Source organism: Echinops telfairi, unplaced genomic scaffold (genome assembly GCF_000313985.2).
Source record: "Echinops telfairi isolate 266 unplaced genomic scaffold, ASM31398v2 ScPeMD7_7400;HRSCAF=8409, whole genome shotgun sequence".
Lineage (NCBI taxonomy): Eukaryota > Metazoa > Chordata > Mammalia > Afrosoricida > Tenrecidae > Echinops > Echinops telfairi.
The window spans coordinates 5882510-5903160 of record NW_022111300.1 but is presented as its reverse complement, the minus strand read 5'-3'; the positions used below and the strand labels follow the sequence as shown (position 1 = coordinate 5903160).

General features: G+C 43.1%; 1 protein-coding gene across 1 annotated transcript in view; it reads left to right on the top strand.

The window, feature by feature from the left end:
- CLUL1 (clusterin like 1) overlaps positions 1-20074 on the top strand; it is a 35499-nt gene extending 15425 nt beyond the window's left edge. Inside the window, exons 4-7 of the mRNA XM_030887312.1 lie at positions 354-783; positions 8637-8774; positions 11978-12192; positions 19892-20074. Of these exons, the coding sequence (XP_030743172.1) occupies positions 354-783; positions 8637-8774; positions 11978-12192; positions 19892-20074 (966 nt within the window). The remainder of the gene's footprint in view (positions 1-353; positions 784-8636; positions 8775-11977; positions 12193-19891) is intronic.
- Positions 20075-20651: the final 577 nt, after the last annotated feature.

Below are 20651 nucleotides of genomic sequence, written 5' to 3'. Positions count from 1 at the left end.
AGGATCTATATATAATCTCCTCCCTGGGGGACGGACAACAGAAAAGTGGGTGAAGGGAGATGTCGGACAGTTCAAGATATAACAAAATAATTATAAATTATCAAGGGTTCACGAGGGAGGGGAGTGGGGAGAGAGGGGGAAAATGAGGAGCTGATGCCAGGGGCTTAGGTGGAGAGCAAATGTTTTGAGAATGATGAGGGCAGTGAATGTACAATGTGCTTTACACAACTGATGTATGTATGGATTGTGATAAGAGTTGTATGAGCCCTAATAAAATGATTAACCCTAAAAAAATGGCCCAAAGGAAAAAAGTAATCTCTTCTTCCATTTGTTTCCCTCACCCCACCCCACAGATTGAGCAGTTTTTCACAATGATCCATCGTTTTTTGTTTCCTTTCCATGATGATCATGAAAGAGCTGTTCCCACAATTGAAAAGCACATCGAGGAAGATGAAGAAGTGGTCCAGCTTGAGGGAGTGTTCAGCCAGTTGACTGTGGACATGGCCTCTCTATTCAACAGAAGTTGCAATGTCTTCAAACAGATGCAGCAAGAATTTGACAAGGCTTTTCAATCATACTTCATGTCTGATACAGACTTAGTTGAACCTTATTTTGTTCCAGCTTTAGCCAAAGAGCCAAAGAAGAAAGATCTTCCGCCGACTTGGGACATCCCCAACTTCTTCCAGCTGTTCAGTAATTTCAGTCTCTCGATTTATGAAACTGTCCGTGAAACAATGGCTGGGGTGCTGAATGCTGTAGAGCACTTAACAAAACAAGACAGAGGCAAGTATTGAAAGGTGGTTTTACGTAGCTGTCCATAGTAATGTCAAGTTTTAGGAAACGGTAGATATTCTGAGGCAGTGTACCGTATTTCTCGGAGTGACAATTCATGGTTCATTGAGGTTAGAACCTCTTAAAAGAAGCTTTGACCTCTGCCAAACACAATGTTATCTCTTCCATCGTTGCCGAAAGCCCTGTGAAACGGCTTTAAGAGCAAATGTTCAAAGCTGAAAAGCAGATATGCCAATAGAATAGAGTGAGAGGAAAAAATAAGGACCTGATGCCAGGGGCTTAAGTGGAGAGTACATGTTTTGGGAATGATGAGGACAATGAATGTACAAATGTGCTTTACACAATTGATGTATGTATGGATTGTGATAAGAGTTGTATGAGCCCCTAATAAAACAATTTTAAAAAGGTGCAGAAGATTAAAAAAATAATAGAGTGAGAAAATTTAAAAAGCACTCACATTCTTTATTTAAGCTGACATGTAGGATCTCAGCTCTGTTCTGCTTGACCACTGAGTAATTTCTTTAAAATGAGGTAGGATTGTCAATTCTCAGTTTGTGAAGAAGCTTAGAATTATATAGCCAATTTCCTTGAAGTAGCTAAAGAGCCTTGGCAGAACGGTAGGATATATGTTAGGCTGCTAACCATGAGGTTTGTAGTTCAAGTCCACTAGCTTCTCTGTGGCAGAAAGAAGAGGCTAGCTGCTGCCATTTCCTGTCTCAGAAACCCAAAGCAGCAGAACTACCCTGTCCTATAGAGTCACTGTGAGTCTATGGCTGGGGGTTGTGTTTTGGTATGGGAGAGACTCTGACTCAGGGTGACCTCATGTGCGTCAGAGTAGAACTGTGCTCCATAGGATTTCTAATGGCTGATTTTTCGGAAGATTGTCAGGCCTTTCTTCCACGGTGCCCCTATGTGAACTCAAATCTCCAACCTTAGGTTAAGGGGCAAGCACTTTAACTATTGTCACCGCCAGCAAGTCCACTCTTATATATAAGCACGGACTTCTCTGAACCACCACTGTAATCCCTTCAGGCAGGAAAGCGTGTGTATGAGGTTACAGAAGAGGCCCCGGGACATGCCCAAATTGCCCTCTACTGATACTGTTGGAAGAGCAGACGGAGAGTAGAAGAGTCCTTCTGCAGGCTTCTGTGGAGTGGCTAGCCCAGAGGTTTTCAGAAATGAGAGCTGCTGTGAGCCAACTCCGAATCTGTATTTCCTTGGGCTGCTCTCCTTGTGGCCATGAAAAGGGTCCCCTTTCTGAACTGAAAAATAAAATGAGCTCCTCGGAGCTGGCTCCTTTTCCACTTATGTCAGCTGTAGCTGGCAACACCTGAATAAATTCTCCAATGGCATACCTGACCTCTGTAGGGCAGGGGCTGACCTCACCAGCCTTTGAAACAGAAGCCAGGAAACAGTGCATTGCATCCGTCCTGTCCCATTGTTACGGAAACTTCCATCATTCCCAGACCTGCTGTTGGCTTCTATTTCAGGGGCTTTCTGGCAAGCCAGGTGTTTAGTGAGGAGGTTCCCAATTCACCTAGTATTTAAGAGAAGTGCCAGGGTAGTAGGCACATATATCAGTGTTGGGTTAATACAGTATACATTTTTGCTTGACCTTGTATTAGATAGCTCTTGTCTCGGAATAATATTCTGAATTCATTAGAATAAAAGGGTGACACACCCACCCCAACACACACGCCCTATCATTGGCATTGTGTAACAATCCTACTAATAGGGTACATTCAAACGCACACAGAAGTAGTAATGATGCAGTCACATTAAAATCCGGGGACTTTCTCAACCACTGTGAATTTCTCCCACTCTCCTGACTGAGCTCTGGACCTCTACCCATCTGCCCTAGGTCTCCCCCACTTTCCCACCGTGTAGGACTAGCTGGCTCATGCACCTCCTGCCCTGCCCCCATGACACCCACTCCATTCAGGTGGCAACCTAAGTATGCAGGGTTCCCTGTAAAGGGGGGTGGGAGGGAGCCTATGTTACACCATTCTACAAGGGGGCTTCAAAAAGTTCATGGAAAGGTTCCACTATTTTTTCATTCAATTTTTTCTACCAACTTTTTTTTTAATCATTTTATTGGGGCTCTTACAGCTCTTATCACAATCCATACAGACACTGTGTCAAGCACATTTGTACATATGTTGCCATCATCATTTTCAAAACATTGTCTTTCTACTTGAGCCCTTGGTATCAGCTCATTTCCCCCCTCTCCCACTCTCCCTCCCTTATGAACACTTGATAATTTATAAATTATTTTTTCATGTCTTACATTGACAGATGATGTCTCCCTTCACCCACTTTTCTGTTGTCCGTCCTCCTGAGAGGGGGTTATATATAGATCATTGGGATCCATTTCCCCTTTCTCCCCCCACCTTCCCCTTATCCTCCTGGTATGACTACTCAAAATATTGGTCCTGAGGGGTTTATCTGTCCTGGATTCCCTGTGTTTCCAGCTCTTATCTATACCTGTGCACATGCTCTGATCTAGGTGAATTTGTAAGGTAGAATTGGAGTCATGATAGTGGGGGGTAGGAAGGATTAAAGAACTAGAAGAAAGTTGTATGTTTCATCGGTGCTCTACTGCACCCTGACTGGCTCATCTCTTCCTTGTGACCCTTCTTTGAGGGCATGTCCAACTGTCCACAGATGAACTTTGGGTCTCCACTCCGCACTCCCCCTCATTCCCAATAATATGATTTTTTTTGTTCTGGGTCTTTGATGCCTGAAACCTGATCCCATAGAAACCTCGTGATCACTCAGGCTGGTGTGCTTCTTCCATGTGGACTTTGTTGCTTCTCAGCTAGATGGCTGCTTGTTTATATTCAAGACTTTAGGACTCCAGACACTATATCTTTTGAGAGCCAGGCACCATCAGCTTTCTTTGCCACATTTGTTTATGCACCCATTTTGTCTTCAGCCATCTTGTAGGGAAGGTGAGCATCACAGAATGCTGGGTTTTGAGAATGAAGTGTTCTTGTATTGAGGAAGTACTTAAGTAGAGGTCCAATGTCCATCTGCTATCTTAAAAACTTAACATATAAATATATGTACATAGATCTATTTCCCCATCGCCATATAAAAATAGATTTACATATTTACATGCCTGTATTTAGGCCTCTATAAATGTCCTTTGCCTTCTAGTTCTTTCCTCTATTTCCTTTCACTTTCCTCTTGTCCCACTATCATGGTCAGCCTTCATTTGGGTTTCAGTAATTCTTCTCAGCTACGTTGCCCTTGATCAAGCCCCACCAGGCATCTTATGCCCTCCTCACCATTGATTTTAGATCCCTTGTTGTTCCCTTGTCCCTGGGTTGGTTAATACCCCCCTCCCTTTCCCCTACCTGACCCTCTACCATGACCCCTGGAAACCTCACTCCCATTGTTTTCTCCTCTGGATTGTTTATCCTGCCTATCTTATCAAGATAGACATGCAGAGATAATAATAAGCACAAAAATACGACAGAGCAAAACAACGACAAAAAAAGAAAAGCCTATAAATAGTTCCAGGTCTGTTTGTTGACCTTTAGGAGTGTTTTCCAGCTGAGTCTGATGGTGTGCCACACCCTGGACCCAAAGTCTATTTTTGGTATTTCCCAGGGCCTTTATTGGTTTGCTCCCCTTGCTGCTCTGTTGCACGCCCTTAGCGTTTTGCCCCCATGTGGTAGGGTCAGATGGGCCACAATTCCCACACAGTGCCTCCAGTGTTGTCCCTAGTAGCGCTATGGATCAGGGAGGAAAGTCCTGTATCATGGTGGGGCCCCCTATGGTCCTCTCTGTGCATTGGCTGCTCTGAACAGGAATATCGTCCTTGGGCTTTGTGGGCCAGGATGTGTTCCACTCTCCTTGCCTCTTTGTTTGCTCCTGTGTGCTCTGATCAGATACACCCCTCTCCCTGAGCTGTAGCTTCAGAGCTGTCCTCTGAAGTGCATTCTTCTGGGGGAGGAGGTGGGATGTCCACTTAGTTGGGATTGGGGCTGCCCCGCAGACCTCTCTATTGGTTCCCTGCTTCATGCTGGTATGTTGCATTCACATCTTGGCACACCTCCACCGGCTTTTTGAAGCCCCTCAGAGTGGATGCTTTCGAAGGCCATTGAACCTGAATAGTCAGGGAAATGTAGGGTATTTGCATGGGACTTCCATGACTTTTCTGGGCAGGCGGCCTGTGAGAGATAAATCATCATCCCTTGAAATACTACCTAATCAGTAGACATTTAGGGACCTTTGCTTCTTCTTGAGGAAGAATAATGGCTCTGAAAAAAAATCTATGTCCAAATCCTCTAAGTCTCTAACTAGGTTAGTTACATGGCAAGGAGAAATTATAATCACTAATTAGGATGTAATAAATAGGGAGATAATTCTGGATTATCCAAGTGGGGTCAAGGTAATCCCAAATGGCATTAAAAGTAGATGATAAAGCCAGAAAAGAACCAACAGAGATGGCAGCACAGGACTGAGTTGTCAAGGAATATAGGTGCCTCTAGAAACTAGAAAAGGTGCCCTTAAAGGAGCGGTTCTCAACCTGTGGGTCGCGACCCCTATGGGGGTTTCAATGACCCTTTCACAGGTGTCGCCTGATTCATAACAGTAGCAAAATTACAGTTATGAAGTAGCAACAAAAATAATTTTATGGTTGGGAGGGGGGTCACCACAACATGAGGAACTGCATTAAAGGGTCGCAGCATTAGGAAGGTTGAGAACCATTGGCTGAGAGGCTCTGCTGAAACATGTCCTGCCATGGGTGGCACTGTCGGCATCTGGAATACTTGTGGCATGACTTTCAGCGTTACAGCAACTTGCAGCCCTCCACTGTACTACAACTGACAGATTAACTATGGTATATGACTGTAACAGGGGGCTTCAGGAAGTTTCTGGGAAAATGTTCAACATTACTAGCTCTCAGAGAAATGCACGTAAAATCTACAGTGAGACATCATTTACTTTCTATTAGGATGGTAAATATTTTAAGAAATAAAGATTTTTTTAAAACCCAGAAAATAACAAATGTTGGAGGGGATGTGAGGAAATTGCAACTCTTATACAAGGGGGTACTCCCTCAAAAAATGGAAAACTCTGCTGGGTGGAACTTTCATAGTATACTCTCCCCCACCCCACCCCCAAAGGCGAGCATTGAGCAACTTGCTTTGAGTTTGTGCACCCAGTGGCATCACCTGGGAAGGTTCTCTGGTCACAGTGATTTTTTTCATAAAAGCAGTTTCACTCAAACCTTGTTTTTTGTGATAGCCGATTTAAGAGAACAGTGTGTAGCTGTGAAATTTTGTTTCCTGCTTGGGAAAAATGCCACAGAAACTGTTGTGATGTTGAACAGAACTTACAAGGACAGTGCTATGGGAAAAACTCAAGTGTACAAGTGGTTTCCTCATTTCAGAAAAGGTGAAATGTTGATTGATGACAAACCTCATTCTAGACACCCATTAGCTTCCTGAACTGGTGGAAATGTCAATTTGTAGTGCATTTGGAGTTCATTCCACCAAGTCAGAATGTTCATCAGGCTTTCGATTTAGAAGTTCTGAAAAGATTGCATAACAGTGTGCAACCAAAAAGGCCTGATTTGTGGCAAACGGGGGACTGGTTTTGTCACCATGATAATGCTCCTGCTCACAAAACCATGTCAGTGCACCAGTTTTTGGCAAAAAACAGCATTCCTCTCTTTCCTTATGCATCATATTCACCCGACTTCACTCCGTGGGACTTCTTTTTGTTTCTGTGAATGAAGAGGGACATGAGAGGACAGCAATTTGATGACATAGAAGAGGTGAAGGAAAAAACAAAGGAGGTGCTGCCAGCCATCCAAACAGATGAGTTTTTAAAATGTGTCCAAGAATGGAATCCCAGACTTGACAAGTATATTAAGTGTAATGGAGAGTACTTTGAAGGTGTTAAGCTTGTTTTGTAAAAATATTTAAATACATAGCTTGTATATTGCTAGTCGGAGTGCAAAGTGGCATTCATTGTCTGAAATACAGTAATAATTCCTCTAATAAAAAGACAACTTGCTTATGACCCAGCAATTCCACTCCTACATTATGTATGCTCAAAAGCTTGAAAGCAGAGTCTGATAGAGAGACTTGGCCACCAACATTTGTTGCTGCACAATTCACAGTCACCAAGAGGTGGAATCCAGCTGAACCCCCATCAATAGATGGATAAATAAACAAAATGTGGTTCGTAACTACAAGGGAGTACTCAACCAGTGGGAGAAGTGAAAGTTTTGATATATACTGTGATGTCACTGGAGCTTGAAGACATTGTGCATAGCAAAATAAGTCAACTACAAGAGAACAAATTGGTATGACCTCACTTATATAAAAAGGCAAAAGTAAAGCAACCAAAGTGTATTAGTGGTAACCAGCAGGAAGAAGGCAAGGGGAAAATGGGTTAAAGGTGATGGAAAATTGAACTGTTTGCATGTAGGGTTACATAGCCCAATTATTGTACTTTCTGTAATCAGTTGTTCACCTATAAAAAGTTGAAATAGCAACAACAAAAAAAAGTTGAACTAGCAAACTTTATGTGAGAGATGTGTCCCTCACTGCCATCAAGTCAATTCCAACACATAGTAACCTTGTAGGGCCAGGTAGAACTGCCTCTGTGGGTTTCTGAGACTGTAACTCTTTACTGAAGTAGAACGTCTTGCCTTTCCCCAATGGCTGGTCGTTTTGAACAGCTAACCTTGTGGTTAGCAGCACAACACATGACCACTGTTCCCCCAGGGTTCCTATCGATACATTTTCAACAAATAAATGAGTAACGGTTGAGGCTGCTTATGTCCAGCCGTACATTTCATGAGTTTAGGTTCCTTGATTTTGAATCTAGGGTCATAGTTTCATGAGACATCTCAGTTAATTGGCTAAGTAATTTGTTTGGTGTTTCTACCTCCTCATTGGTTTCATCCAATGCACAATTGGTTTCCATTCATCTGTAGCAACAGGGGAAGAGAATCAGGAAAAAGAGGATATTGAATGTGTGACTAATTGCTTCCAGGAACAACTAACTGCCTCCTTTGCCGTGAGACCAGAATGGAATGGTGCCTACCCACCATGGCTGACCATTTGGAATAAAGATTCCATAGAATACATGTGACCAAAGAGAGGAAAATTCAGAACACAATTTCAAATTCCCATGGGCTCTAGACTATATGGACCCAGGGAGGGTAAATTAACCCTTGAAAGAAACTATTGTCCAGAGATAATCATTAAACCTTAAGCCAAAAATCTCCCTGAAGTCTTCTTAAAAACAAACTTTAGTTTATGTTAACAGCACAAATAGGTCTGCTTTGAGTATTATGTTCTTCTAAGAACTAAGTGTATGGAATAAAATTGACCACAGCAGATCAAAAGAGGTGATTTTCAAATCATCGCAACCTTAGGGGGCAGTGAGTTGACGTTAATGGGGGTGGGGGCGGTGCCTGGAAGAACAACTCAGCCAAGGAAGGTAAGAAAGGTTGCACTAAGTGGAGCACGTAAAACGTGGCAACGGATGGATAGCTCTCCGTTCTGTTATGCATGTTCTCCGCAGCGGCAACAAAATTAAAACGTGAAATAGAAACACTTTTCATGATTCCTTGTGTGTGTGCTATTGGAAACTTCAGTGATGAGCATGCTTGATTTTAGAATGCATGCAACTGTAATAGGTAATAGGTAATCACATTTCCAAGCTAATGATTGCACAAACGTGCGTTCCTATATTGAGAACTAGGGGGTGGGGGGCGCTTTTGAAAGCACTGATAAGAAAAATAAGTGACATTATATCCACGTCTTTAAAGTGAAATTTTAATAGCACAACATGCAAATGCTGTGTTGATGCAGAGCCCCGACTGGGAGGCCTGACGTCCAGCAGGGTTCCTGTGCCCGGCGGAGGGCTGGGCGGACACCTGGACCAGAATGTGTCAGAGTGTTTCCAATTGCACGAAAGATGTCAAAAATGTCGAGATTCCTTGTGGGGAGGTAAGTAATTGTTATTTTCTCAGAGTTTCCATGGTATTCTGGTCAGAGGTTAAAAATGATCATAATAAACGAACAAAGCCTTTATTTTGCTAAGCATTTTTCATTTATCTGCTTTTCTTCAAGCACACGCTCCCATCTGGAGTACTCACGGTAGGCCTGAAACCTCTTATTATTTCAGAGTGTGTCAACTCGCCATTTTTACATTAATTAACCCCCTTATTGTCCTTGTGAAGTTCTCTCTCTCTCTCCCTCCCACCCCCTCAGGGTCAAAGACGAAACAAGCACTGACATGCACAGAAGAGAAAAACCATGCGTAACTCAGGACCACGAATTCCTCTTCATCGTGAAGAGTGGAAAAGGAAACCCCCAATGACAACCTCCTGACGTTGATAGCCAGGTGGCCAAACCATATGAAGAGATGCTCGGTTCGATAGCCCCAAGAGAAATAAAATCAAAGCAACAATGAGATGCCACCTCACACAGATACTCCTAGCACACACACACACACAAAAACAGCCACCAGACTATCATAAATGCTAGAGAGGATGTGTCAGTCTGGGTACATTAGAGAAACAAATCCACAGAAACCCATATGTGTAAGAGAGAGTTTTATATAAAGGGTAAGTGCACATCAAGAAAACATCCCAACTCAGTGCTGCCCAAGCCCACAAGTCCAACATTAAGCCATATGTCCGACACAATCCACAAAGTCCTCCTCCATCTCACAAAACACACGCAATGATGCCAACTGCAGGAGGAAAGCCGAATCAATGAACGTGTAAGCATCTCAGTGCTGGCAGGGTCTTCACATAGCTGCTCCAGCACCCAGGGCTGCATCCGGGTAGGTCCATGTGGCTTTTCCTCAGGGATGTCTTGCAGGAAATGAACCTTGCCAGCGGAAGCAGGGAACTGGCTAAGGCAGCTACACCCGGTCCGACCATCAGAAAGCAAGAGACCTGAGAACTAGTGAAGCGAGACTCCCTGAGCCATTTATCTCTCCGCCTTTCAATCAACCGCACATGTGTTTATTGGCCAGGTTGGCACAATGAACCTTAACTATCTCAGAGGACGGGGAGAGGATGGAACCCTTGGTTCCATTGCTGTTAGAGCTGCAGACCTGTACAGCCTCTATGAAAACCGTATGGCGTTTCTTCAAACACATGCAAATGAAAATACCTTTGATCCTGAAACCTCTCCACTTGGTAAATACCATAAAGAAATAAAGACTATTGAATTATAGGCTATGTGGATGAAATGCCAAACAAAACTGGTTTTTATAAAAAATAGAGAACAAAACACGAACAGATATATGTACACCCATCTTTATGACAGAAATTTCTATAATAACAAAAAGAAAGGAACAATTAAAAAATACCATCTGCGGAGGAATGGATAGATCAACTCTGGTACATACATACACTGGAATATTATGTATCCTTCAAAACAATGGCGAGCCTGTGAACCCCCTCGTGACATGGACAAAATTGGAGGGAATTATGCTCAGCAAAGTTATGACACCATTATCATAAAGGGAAAAAATGGTTTTCACACCAAAAGACAAGAATTTGAAGACTGTGACAAGGCCAGGGCCGGGGGCAGGGGCACAGGGAAAGGACAGGGAGCTGTGAATGGGAGCTGGGTGGGAAAAGCAGGAGAGAGAGAAGAACAAGGAACGTGAACAAGAGCAAGCCACTCACCCAGCGGCATCGCATCATGTTTGATTTACCCCTCAGCTGGCTGGGGACCATGAGCATCTCTCCACATGCTTGTTAGCCACCTGAAAGCCGTCTTTGGTGAACGGACCATGTCCTCTGCCCATTTTTAAATTAGATTATTTGTCTACTTCTTGTGGAGATGTTGAACTTTTCTATGACTTTAGAGATTAGTCCTTTGTCCAGTAGGTCACTGCCAAAAATTTTTTTTCCCAATATGTGGGTTTTCTTTGCACGTGTTTGGTGTAAATTTTGGATGCACCTAAGTGTCTTAGTTTTGGGAGTCCCCAGTCATCTATTTTACCTTCTGCTGTGTGTGGGGTTTTTATTATTTTGATGGTGGTTTATGCCATGGATGAACGCCCCTAAGTTTATTCTGATTTTTTCCTCTAGTGATCTTTACAGTTCTGACGTTGAAGTCTTCCATCTGTCTTGAGTTCAGTTTTGTATGTGGACTGAGGTGTGGGTCCTGTTTCAATCTTCTGTGAGTGGAAATCCAGTTTTGCCAGCACCATTTGTTGTAGAAACCATCTCTCCCCCATTTCATAGCACAGGGGTTCCAACAGTCAACTGCCAACCGGAAGGTCAAGCGTTAGAACCCCCAGCAGCAGCTCCACAGGAGAAAGATGTGGCGGCTGCTTCTCTAAAGATCTGCAGCCTAAGAACCCCCAAGGGGGCAGTTCTGCCTGCCCTCTAGGGCAGTGAGGAGACCAACTCAAGGGTTCAGTTTTCGTGTTTGTTTGTTTGTTGGCTGCACTTCAGAAGGCTGTTGTGCAATAAGAGGAAACTACTACCGAATCTTAGTGGGTTTTGCCACAAAGCCTTCTTCTCACTCTTACAAGACAATTGACGTCTGAGTCAGGCCTCTGGTCCACACTCCTCGCTCTGGATGATGGCGCTCCGGCTGTGCCCAGTGTCACTGTTTGCACCGTCGGAGAGACAGGGTGCATTTGCAGGCCTCCAGCAGTGGGACACATCAATGGGAAGGTGACATGCTCCCCTTCAAGGCGGTCAAGAACAACAATCCCACACATGACCCCTGAAGGAGAAGAAACAGAATGTCCCACCCTTTACCTGTAATGACCTTCAGAGAGAGGGAAGTAAGGAAGGAAAGGAAGACAAAAGAAAGTGCTCTTAACTGACCCTCCGCCCCGGATCCGTGGGGCAATTTGTTTATTTATTTATTTCCGTCATTCCCGCTTGACCTCACTGAAAATGCACGTGGTCTAGAGACTCGTGAGCTGCCATCTAGGGGGTTCTGATGGCGTGTGCCCAGGTGTGTGGAGTGGAACTGGGCCACCAGGTTTCCAAGGCTGTGTGGCCTATTAGCAGGAAGTCACCAAGCCTCCCGGGGAGTCCATCGACTACCTTCACTGTTGGCACCCAAGTCGAAAGGCTACAAAGTATAAAGACTGGGATTTTAACCCTTTTTTTCCCAAGTCCAAACTTCGTGTTCATTTTCTTGAACCAGGTTCCTTATATTTCTACTAGGCTGTCCCAGTGTACCTGTACTGCACATCGAATTCAATGAGGCTGCGAAACTGGTCAACGTATCCAACCAGCAATATGCGCAGATCCTCCAGATGACCCAGGCTCACTTGGAAGACACCACATTCCTGATGGAGAAGACGAGAGAGCAGTTTGGCTGGGTATCTGAGCTGGCAAACCAGATTCTGGCAACTGAGAATACCTTCAGTCCAATACAGGTAAGAGCAAGACCCAGAGCATACTTTGATTTTTTTCCTCTTAATTTGCTTACTCATTGCATCTAAACATAAAAAAATCAGGCTGTAGGATGATATTCAAACTTTCCTTACAAGTTGATTTCATAATAGTGCATGGTCTTTAGATAGCAAGGAGTTTTATAAAGAAAACCAATTCAGGACACATGAGACTCTAATCCGGAGATAGCTACATCTACCTGTATTTGTAGTACCATAACCAGGGAGAACTGGGAGAATTGTCGTTTTAAAGAGGGAAACTAGTAGGGAACCGATTACAAGGAACTATATGTGACCTCCTCCCTGGGGAACAGACAACCGAAAAGTGGGTGAAGGGAGACGTCGGACAGGGCAAGATATGACAAAATAGCAATTTATAAACTATCAAGGGCTCATGGGGGAGGGGGGAGCGGGGAGGGAGGGGAAAAATGAGGACCTAATGTCGGGGGTTTAAGTGGAGAGAAAATGTTTTTGAGAATGATGTACAAATGCGCTTTATACAATTGATGTGTGTATGGATTGTGATAAGAATTGTATGAGCCCCTAATAAAATGTTAAAAAAAAAAAAAAGAGGGAAACTAGTAATCTGGGAAAGTGTCTGAACTTCTGTAGACCTCCATTAACTACCTGCTAATTGGGAATAATGACACCTCCCTTAACATGTATGCAGGGAAAGCGGTTAGTATACGCTTCATAGACAGAGCAAGAGGTCTGTAAATGACAACACTTCCTAATTTTTGACAGAATAGACTGCTGATTTACCTGAAAACTAAAAATATCTATAAATCAGTCTTGCAGAGAAAGACGTGGCTGTCTGTTTCGGTAACAATTTACAGTCGCGGCAACAGCGTGGAACAATTCTGCTCTGTGTGCAGGGTTGCTAAGACTCAGGAATGATGCGGCCACAGTGGGTCTGGAGTTCTTTATACTAATCAGGAACTCTGATGACACAATGGTTAAGTGCTGGGCTGCTAACTTAAAGGTTCAAGGTTCAAACCTGCCAATTGCTACGCAGAAAAAATAGATGTGGCAGTCTTGCTTCCATGGAGATTACAGCCTAGGAAACACTACGAGGCAGTTCTACTTGATCTTACAGGGTCACTACAAATCAGAATTGACTCAACGGAAACAGGTTTGGGCTTAAATAAAGAACACATTACCATACTAAATTGCATCTCTGCCAGGTCTTCCATATTCAATCGAGAACTCATTTTATGTAACATAAAACTCAAGTGCATTTGCTAGTAAGTGAATTTCTTTCCTCAACACACACGATATTAATATGCAAATAGTATGATCAGATTTGTAAAATTATCTGTATACAATATACACTTTGTGGAGCAACTGAACCATGGTCTTCTGAGTAGCATATAATTTGGTCTCCAATCCAGGGATCCCTTATAACAGTCCCAGCTGTTGCTACTGCTGACTCCTTCACACACACACACACACATACATACATACACACACACACACCCAGCAACCTTCTCCAAAGGGTTGCTCTTGGAGTTACATATGCTCAGGGCTCTCTGCAAAATCAAGCTGAGGGGAGAGGTCACATGATAAGGCATCCTTGCTAAACTTCCCCCTTTTCTACCCTGTTTTCTTGTTCTCCGTAGAAGTTTCATCTGAGAATACACTGCCTCTTGGTGTATGTGCGTATGTGTATTATAAAGTTTTATTGGGACATATCGCACAATTTAATAATAATCATCATCAATAGCATACAAGTCAATAATCATCACAAATATTATACAATTCAATAGTTCTGTCATATCAAGAAGAGTTGGGCAATCATTACCACAATAAATTTTAGAACATTTTCTTCAATCCTGTCCTCCTTGCTATTAGCTGCCCATTTTTCCCCATCCTACCCTGCTGTGCCCGCCAAGCAGTCATTAATCCAGTTACTATCTCTGTGGATTCACCCATACTGGATTTCATATGCTGAAAAACATTTAAAAAAACACACAAAACAAAGAGTCAAAAAAGCTAATAACAATAACAAAATAAAACTGAGAAAGCCCCAGTTGAAAAGGAAAGAAAACATTAAAAACTAGAACAACTTTAAAATGGGTCAAAAGAGAGATCAAATCATAAGGTGTTAGATTTTAATCTAGCCTGCCTATTCACATCCCGGTGTAGGTTCAGAGGGGCTTCACGGGAGGCTTCATCCTCCTGTATTTGCCCTTCACTTTTTTTAACTGCTAGAACTTTGTTTTAATGTCACATATATATTTTTGAATAAATCATTTTACTGGGGGCTCTTACAGCTCTTACAACAATCCACACATCCATTGTATCAAGCACATCTGTACAGTTGTTGCCCTCATCATTTTTCCTCCCACCCACATGGACCCTTGATAAATTACAAATTATTATTTTCATATCTTACATTGTCCACTGTCTCCATTCACCCATGTTTCTGCTGTTCGTCCCCCTCAGGGAGGGGTTATACACTGATCTTTGAGATCAGTTCCCCCTTTCTCCCCCTTCTCCCCCAACCTTTCCCCCTACCCTCATGGTATCTCGGCTCCCATTACTGTCCCTGAGGGGTTTATCTGTCCTGGATTCTGTGTGCCAAGAGCTCTTAACTGTACCAGTGTACATGCTCCAGTCTAGCTGGGTTTGTAAGGTAGAACTGGGGTCATGATAGTGTGGGGGCAGGAAGCATTAAAGATCTAAAGGAATGTTGTTGGTTTCCTTGGTGCTATGCTGCACCCTGGCTGGCTCCTCCCTTTCTTGTGCCCCTTCTTTGAGGGGATGTCCAATTGTCTACAGATGGGCTTTGGGTCTCCACTCTGACCCACCTCGGTCTCATCAATATGATTGTTTTAGCTTATGCACCTATTTTGTCTTCAGTGATTGTGTCAGGAAGGTGAGCATCACAGAATGCCAGGTTATTAGAGCAACGTGTCCTTGTGTTGAGGAAGAACTTGAGTAGAGGCCCCATGTCCATCTGCTACCTCAATACTTAATGTCTTTTGTCTCCTGGTTTTTTCCTCTATTTCCTTTTACTTTTCCTCCTGCCCCACTACCATGTTTGACCTCCATTGAGTTCTCAGTAACTCCTCTCAGCTTGCACTTCCTCAAGCCCCACCGGGCATCCTACACCCTCCTCACCATCGATTTTAGATCTCTTCTTGTTTGTTCCCTTGTCCCTGAGTTTGTTGGCTTCCCCCTCCTTTTCCCCCACTTCCTCTTCCCCCATGCCCCCACTCCCCTGTCGGTCCCATTGTTTCTCCTTGGGATTGTAAACAATCCTGCCTATCTTATATAGCTAGACATGGGGGGCAGGGGGAAGCCTATAAATAGTTCCAGGTTTGTCTGTTGAAACCTTATGACTGTTTTCCGATGGGTCCGCTGAGGTGCCAACCTCTGCTCCTCCAAGTCAGAAGTCTATTTTTGGGATTCCTCCAGCACTTCGTTGCTCCCCTTGCTGCTCTGTTGCACCCGCTTCGCTTTTCTCCTGGTGGGCAGACCAGGCACAATGCCCGCACTGTGTCTCTAGTGCTGTCCCCACAAGGCTGTGGGGCTGTGAGGGGACATCGTGTCTCATGGTGGGGCCAGCGTTAAGGTCCTCTCTGTGCATTGGCTGCTCCAAGCAGGAATGTTGTCCTTGAGGATTGGTGGGGCAGGATGTGGTTCTCTCTCTCTCTCCTCTCTCTCTGTTTCCCTCTTAGTTTGCTCCTGTGTGGTCTGGGCAGACCTGCCACTTCAGTGCTGTCCTCTGTCGTGTACTCTTCTGGGGAGGGGGAACTGCTAAAACTTTTAAATGTGTCAAGAGGGGGATCAAATCAGATGTTACATTTTAACCACTTAAATCAGATGTTACCTTTTAATCTACTACAATCATCTCTACCATTGTTTCTGTCGGATAACCAGGTGATTGACATCCCTAGGTTATGGTCAGAGGGAGCTCACCAGAGGGTTCATCTATGTGTGTGTGGATCCTGCAAATGGATGTGGGGCTTCCACGTTCATCCTCAAAGGTTTGTCATCTAAGTGAGGCACCACGAAATCCACACGGAAGAAGCACACCAGCCTGTGTGATCCGAGATTGTAAAGAACATCATCCACGTCCGAAGGAGAAAGTGGGATCAGAGCTTAAATTGTGAGCTCCTGGGGTCCGGAAGGCTACAGTGAATGCCTCCTTGAAAGTCACTTGTGTCAGAATGCCAGGCGATGCTTCCATGGAATCTGACGTTCTATAATCCCGTGTTTCACTCTTTTTCAAACTGCAAAGTTGTGACCCAGTGTGGTTTGAGAAATAATTCTAGAGAGTCAGAGCCACACCTTAAAATAAGTAAGTTCAATAAAGCCGAATAAGAAGACTAAAAGAGAAAATAGTGAAGTGCGTTGTGCATAGTATATCATGTGCACATCCATGGACCTTATTTCCAATGTGTGGGTGGCCAGTGTGGTTGTGTGTGTCTCCTCGCACACATAAATCCTGGGGAGTGGCATTTGTTACTATAGATTACAGTTAAAATGCCTTGAAAGCCCCTGCTCCAACCCCCTATTCACACAAAAACTTTCTTGTCCCATTAGATAATACCTTAGGATAAAATAATCCAATACATTTGATCATTCTCACACATATAGGACCTTATTTTTTATGGAAAAATTCTTATATTGGACGATAAAGTTTTACAAACATTTTAGCAGTACTTAAAAACAGCACCTGTTTATGTGAATTAGATGACTGAAGAACACATTGACCTTACATTCAATAAATGGGTACACCTTTTTTCATCTCGTTCACTGCTATCCCCACAAAGAAACATAACGTACCCAATTACTTCCCATTTTGTCTTCCTTCTTTCCTAACCTTTCTGAATTTTGTCCTGGAGTAATTGCTACCCTTTCAATCTCCTATAGTTGATCATTCTCAGGCTTGTGTTCTCCACTAGTGTCATTGTTCCCTTTATAGACCTGTCTATGGCTCGGCTGAAAATTAAGCTATAGAGGTGAGTTCAATTCCAGACCTGAAGGTTGACCAAGAGCCATCGGCCTGGGGGTTCATCAGTTACCATGAGATCAGTAAGACTGGTCATTTGTGATTTTGAGTTTTGTTCCTCATTTCCGCCCCTCTCTATCTAGGGCCATGTAATACCTTTCAGAGCAATTGCTAGTAGTGGTAGCTGGGCACCATCTAGCTCTTCTGGTCTCAAGGTGTGGAGACTGATTTTCTTGCAGTCCATTCATCCATTGGATTAATTGTTTCCATGGGTCTTCAGTTTTCATTTCTTTCCTCTGGACAGGGCAAGATCAATAGTTGCACCGTAGATGGCTACTCACAAGCTTTTAAAGAGTCCAGTTGCTACTTACCAAAGGAGAATGTAGAACATTATTTTTTGTGGACTATATTATGCCAACTAATGTTGATGTTCCCTGAAGCTATCATCCTGGGTCCCCAAGTCCAGCTACACATGCCCTCAGGGTGTCTGGTTTTGTCTAATACGTTTTTGAACTTTGTCCTCGTATACTGCATCACATTCATAGAATCTTTGTAGCAAAGGTAAATACACACATAAAAATATCCTCTGTCAAACCTGCAAAAATTTGTGGGGCTATTCCCACTCTACCGTCCATCTCATTCGGCCTGCATAGCTATCCAAGCATCTGCTGCAAGATCACCATCATTGAGGGACTGTGTGCATAAGAATATTTACTTCTGTTGCCTTTAACTCTTGCTGTCCTCCCAAGGTCTCCCCCTTTAGCAGTACTCTTAACAGTTGGAAAGTGATTGCCAATATTTAACTATCATCACTCCTGTCATTCCATCCTATGCTTCAGTTTGCTTGTGTTCTAGTGTCTCTAAGCAACACTAGCAGATTTATCTATTTATAACAAATGCATTTCCGTATCAAAAGTCTCATTTAAAAAATACAATAAAACCCATATAAAATAATGTTATAGTTTTCAAGTCTACATCTTTATAATCACCATCATCATTAAATAGCACTTACTATATGTCAGGCCATGACCCAAGACCTCCCATCTCTCACCCTAGAAGGTAAGTATTACTATTTTCCCATTTTCAATGAGGCATAAAACAGTTAAGTAAGTTACCTGAGATCACACAGCTAGTATGTGGTTGAGTTGGTGTTCAAACTCAAGCAGCATTTCTCCAGAATTAGTGAATTTAGCCACATTGTTAAATTCCCTGCAAATTATTTTTCCTAAAGCAGCTTGTATTTCATCATGCAACGCCACAAAGTAGCAAGGACTAAAGGGGAACCTTGTATAAGGAACACACAAATTTAGCAGGTGAAAAAACTATGCTGCCTGCATTGTGGGAAAACATTATGTTCAATACTCTTTCATAAACACTTAATGTTTTGCTTCTCTCTCTCTCTCTCTCATATATGCATGCACACATATAGTTTGGGATTTAACAGGGAAGTATCCGTTTATAATTCAGGATCTGAAATTATTCAGGATACAGCCTCTTTTCAGCCATACCCACAGGCAGACCTCTCCCTGGCTTTTGTTTTTGATACCGCAATTTATTTGAAAATATTTTTTAATCATTAAAATTGCATCAACTTGCATGCTAATACATTTATATTTAAATATTAAAAATCAAATATATGCACTTGGGAATTCATTTAAAGAATAACTAAAGTGCATTTCAGATGACCAGCTCTTGAAAAATATCACACAGACACCCCATAAACTGTACATTTCTAGGAAAGCTCAGTAAGAAACTTGGCCCGTCATACTGTTGGTAGCACAGAGTGGTACTCAGCCCACAGTCCATCCGCCCCTCGGCTTCTCCTTGAGGTGGTGCCATGCAGCACGTTCTGGCCAGTAAAATAGGAAGAAAAATGGCGAAGGTGATTTGTAGACTGAGATGGTGCAAAGCCTATCCATTCTCTTGCTCTGCTGAGAGCACAAGGAAAGCCATGCGTCCCATTATGATGAGCCAGGAGATGGCAGCACCTCTGTCAGTCAGATTCTTGGGTGCCTGTATGGTACAGAGAAGTAGATGACAGAAGATAGGTAGGTAGGTAGGTAGATGATAGATAGATAGATAGATAGATAGATAGATAGATAGATAGATAAAGGCCCAGGCATAGATAGATGATTGCTGTCTAGTTTTCTACAACTCATGGTCTAACAGAGTGAACCAGGTTCTGTCCGGTGTCCTCCTCACTATCAGCAGCATGCTGAGCTCAGAGTTGTGGCTACTGTGCTAATCCACCTCACCGAGGGTCTTCATCCTCACGGTCCTCTACTGCACCAAACAGTCCATCTTCCCAGAGTGATTAATCCCCCCTGCCAACACGTCCAATGTCTGCTGGGATCTATGTGATTTTCCTTGGCTGGTTTGCGGAATTGGTCCGCCAGGCCTTTCTTTCTAGTCTGTCTTAGTGTGAAAACTCTGTTGCAGCCTGTGGGCAAACCTGCTAGCATTTGAAATTCCAGTGGTAGAGCCACCACAGTAAGACAAACTGTGAGGTCAGCCCTGACCATCAAGTGATGTGGTACAGAGGCCTTGTAATATGTGTGTAGCATGAGTGAGAAATAAATGTCTGTCATATGAAGCTACTGACATATTGGGGCTCATTTGTTACCTCGGCACAGCCTAGCCTACCATGACTAATGAGCTTTTAAGTGAATCTTAAATGTGTGCTTGGGACTTAATTATGTATATAATGTAACTCTTCTTCTCTAGGTAGCGCCAAGTGTTCATGAAGAAAAAACTTTGAGATATGATGAAACAATGGTAGATTTAAGCATTCTGCCTTCCCGTAATTTCACACTCAAGAGCGAAGAGAGTGCTGAGAGTTCTACCTCTATTGGCCACGTGGTGGCGAAAGTTCTGCAGCATCTTAAGGAACATTTTAAACCTTGGTAAGCAAAATGTCTAACTATGAATGCTTTGTCCACAGGGATGAATAATCTGTAAAAGGAAACACCCAAAGCAGTTTTAAAATGACTGGAAAATATGTTCAAACTCATTAATACTCAAAGGCGTGATAGCTACAGCAAACGGCATTTCCTTAGCACTTCAAATTTGCAAATTAAAAAGATGACAATGTGAAATCCTGGTAAGAGTATGGGAAAATGGAAATTTTCATGTGATTAGTGGGAACATAAGCCAATTCTGCCTTACTACAAATGTATTTGATTACGATGATTAAAAATCATAAAATGCTCCTAAAAACCCACTGCCATCAATTTGAGTCAGTTTTGACTCAACAATCCTATAGGACAAATAGACCTGCCCCTGTGAGTTTCCAAGATGGTCTTCATGGCAGTAGAAAGCCTTGTCTAGAAACATTGATGCTTTTGGACTTCTGACCTTGCAGTTAGCAGCCCAAAATGTGAGTTACTATGCCATCAGGGCTCCTAAAATGTTCCTACTTGAGGCCTGTCTGGATAGGACAGGCTGGATGAACAATCTGGAGGAGAAAACAACGGGACTGACAGTT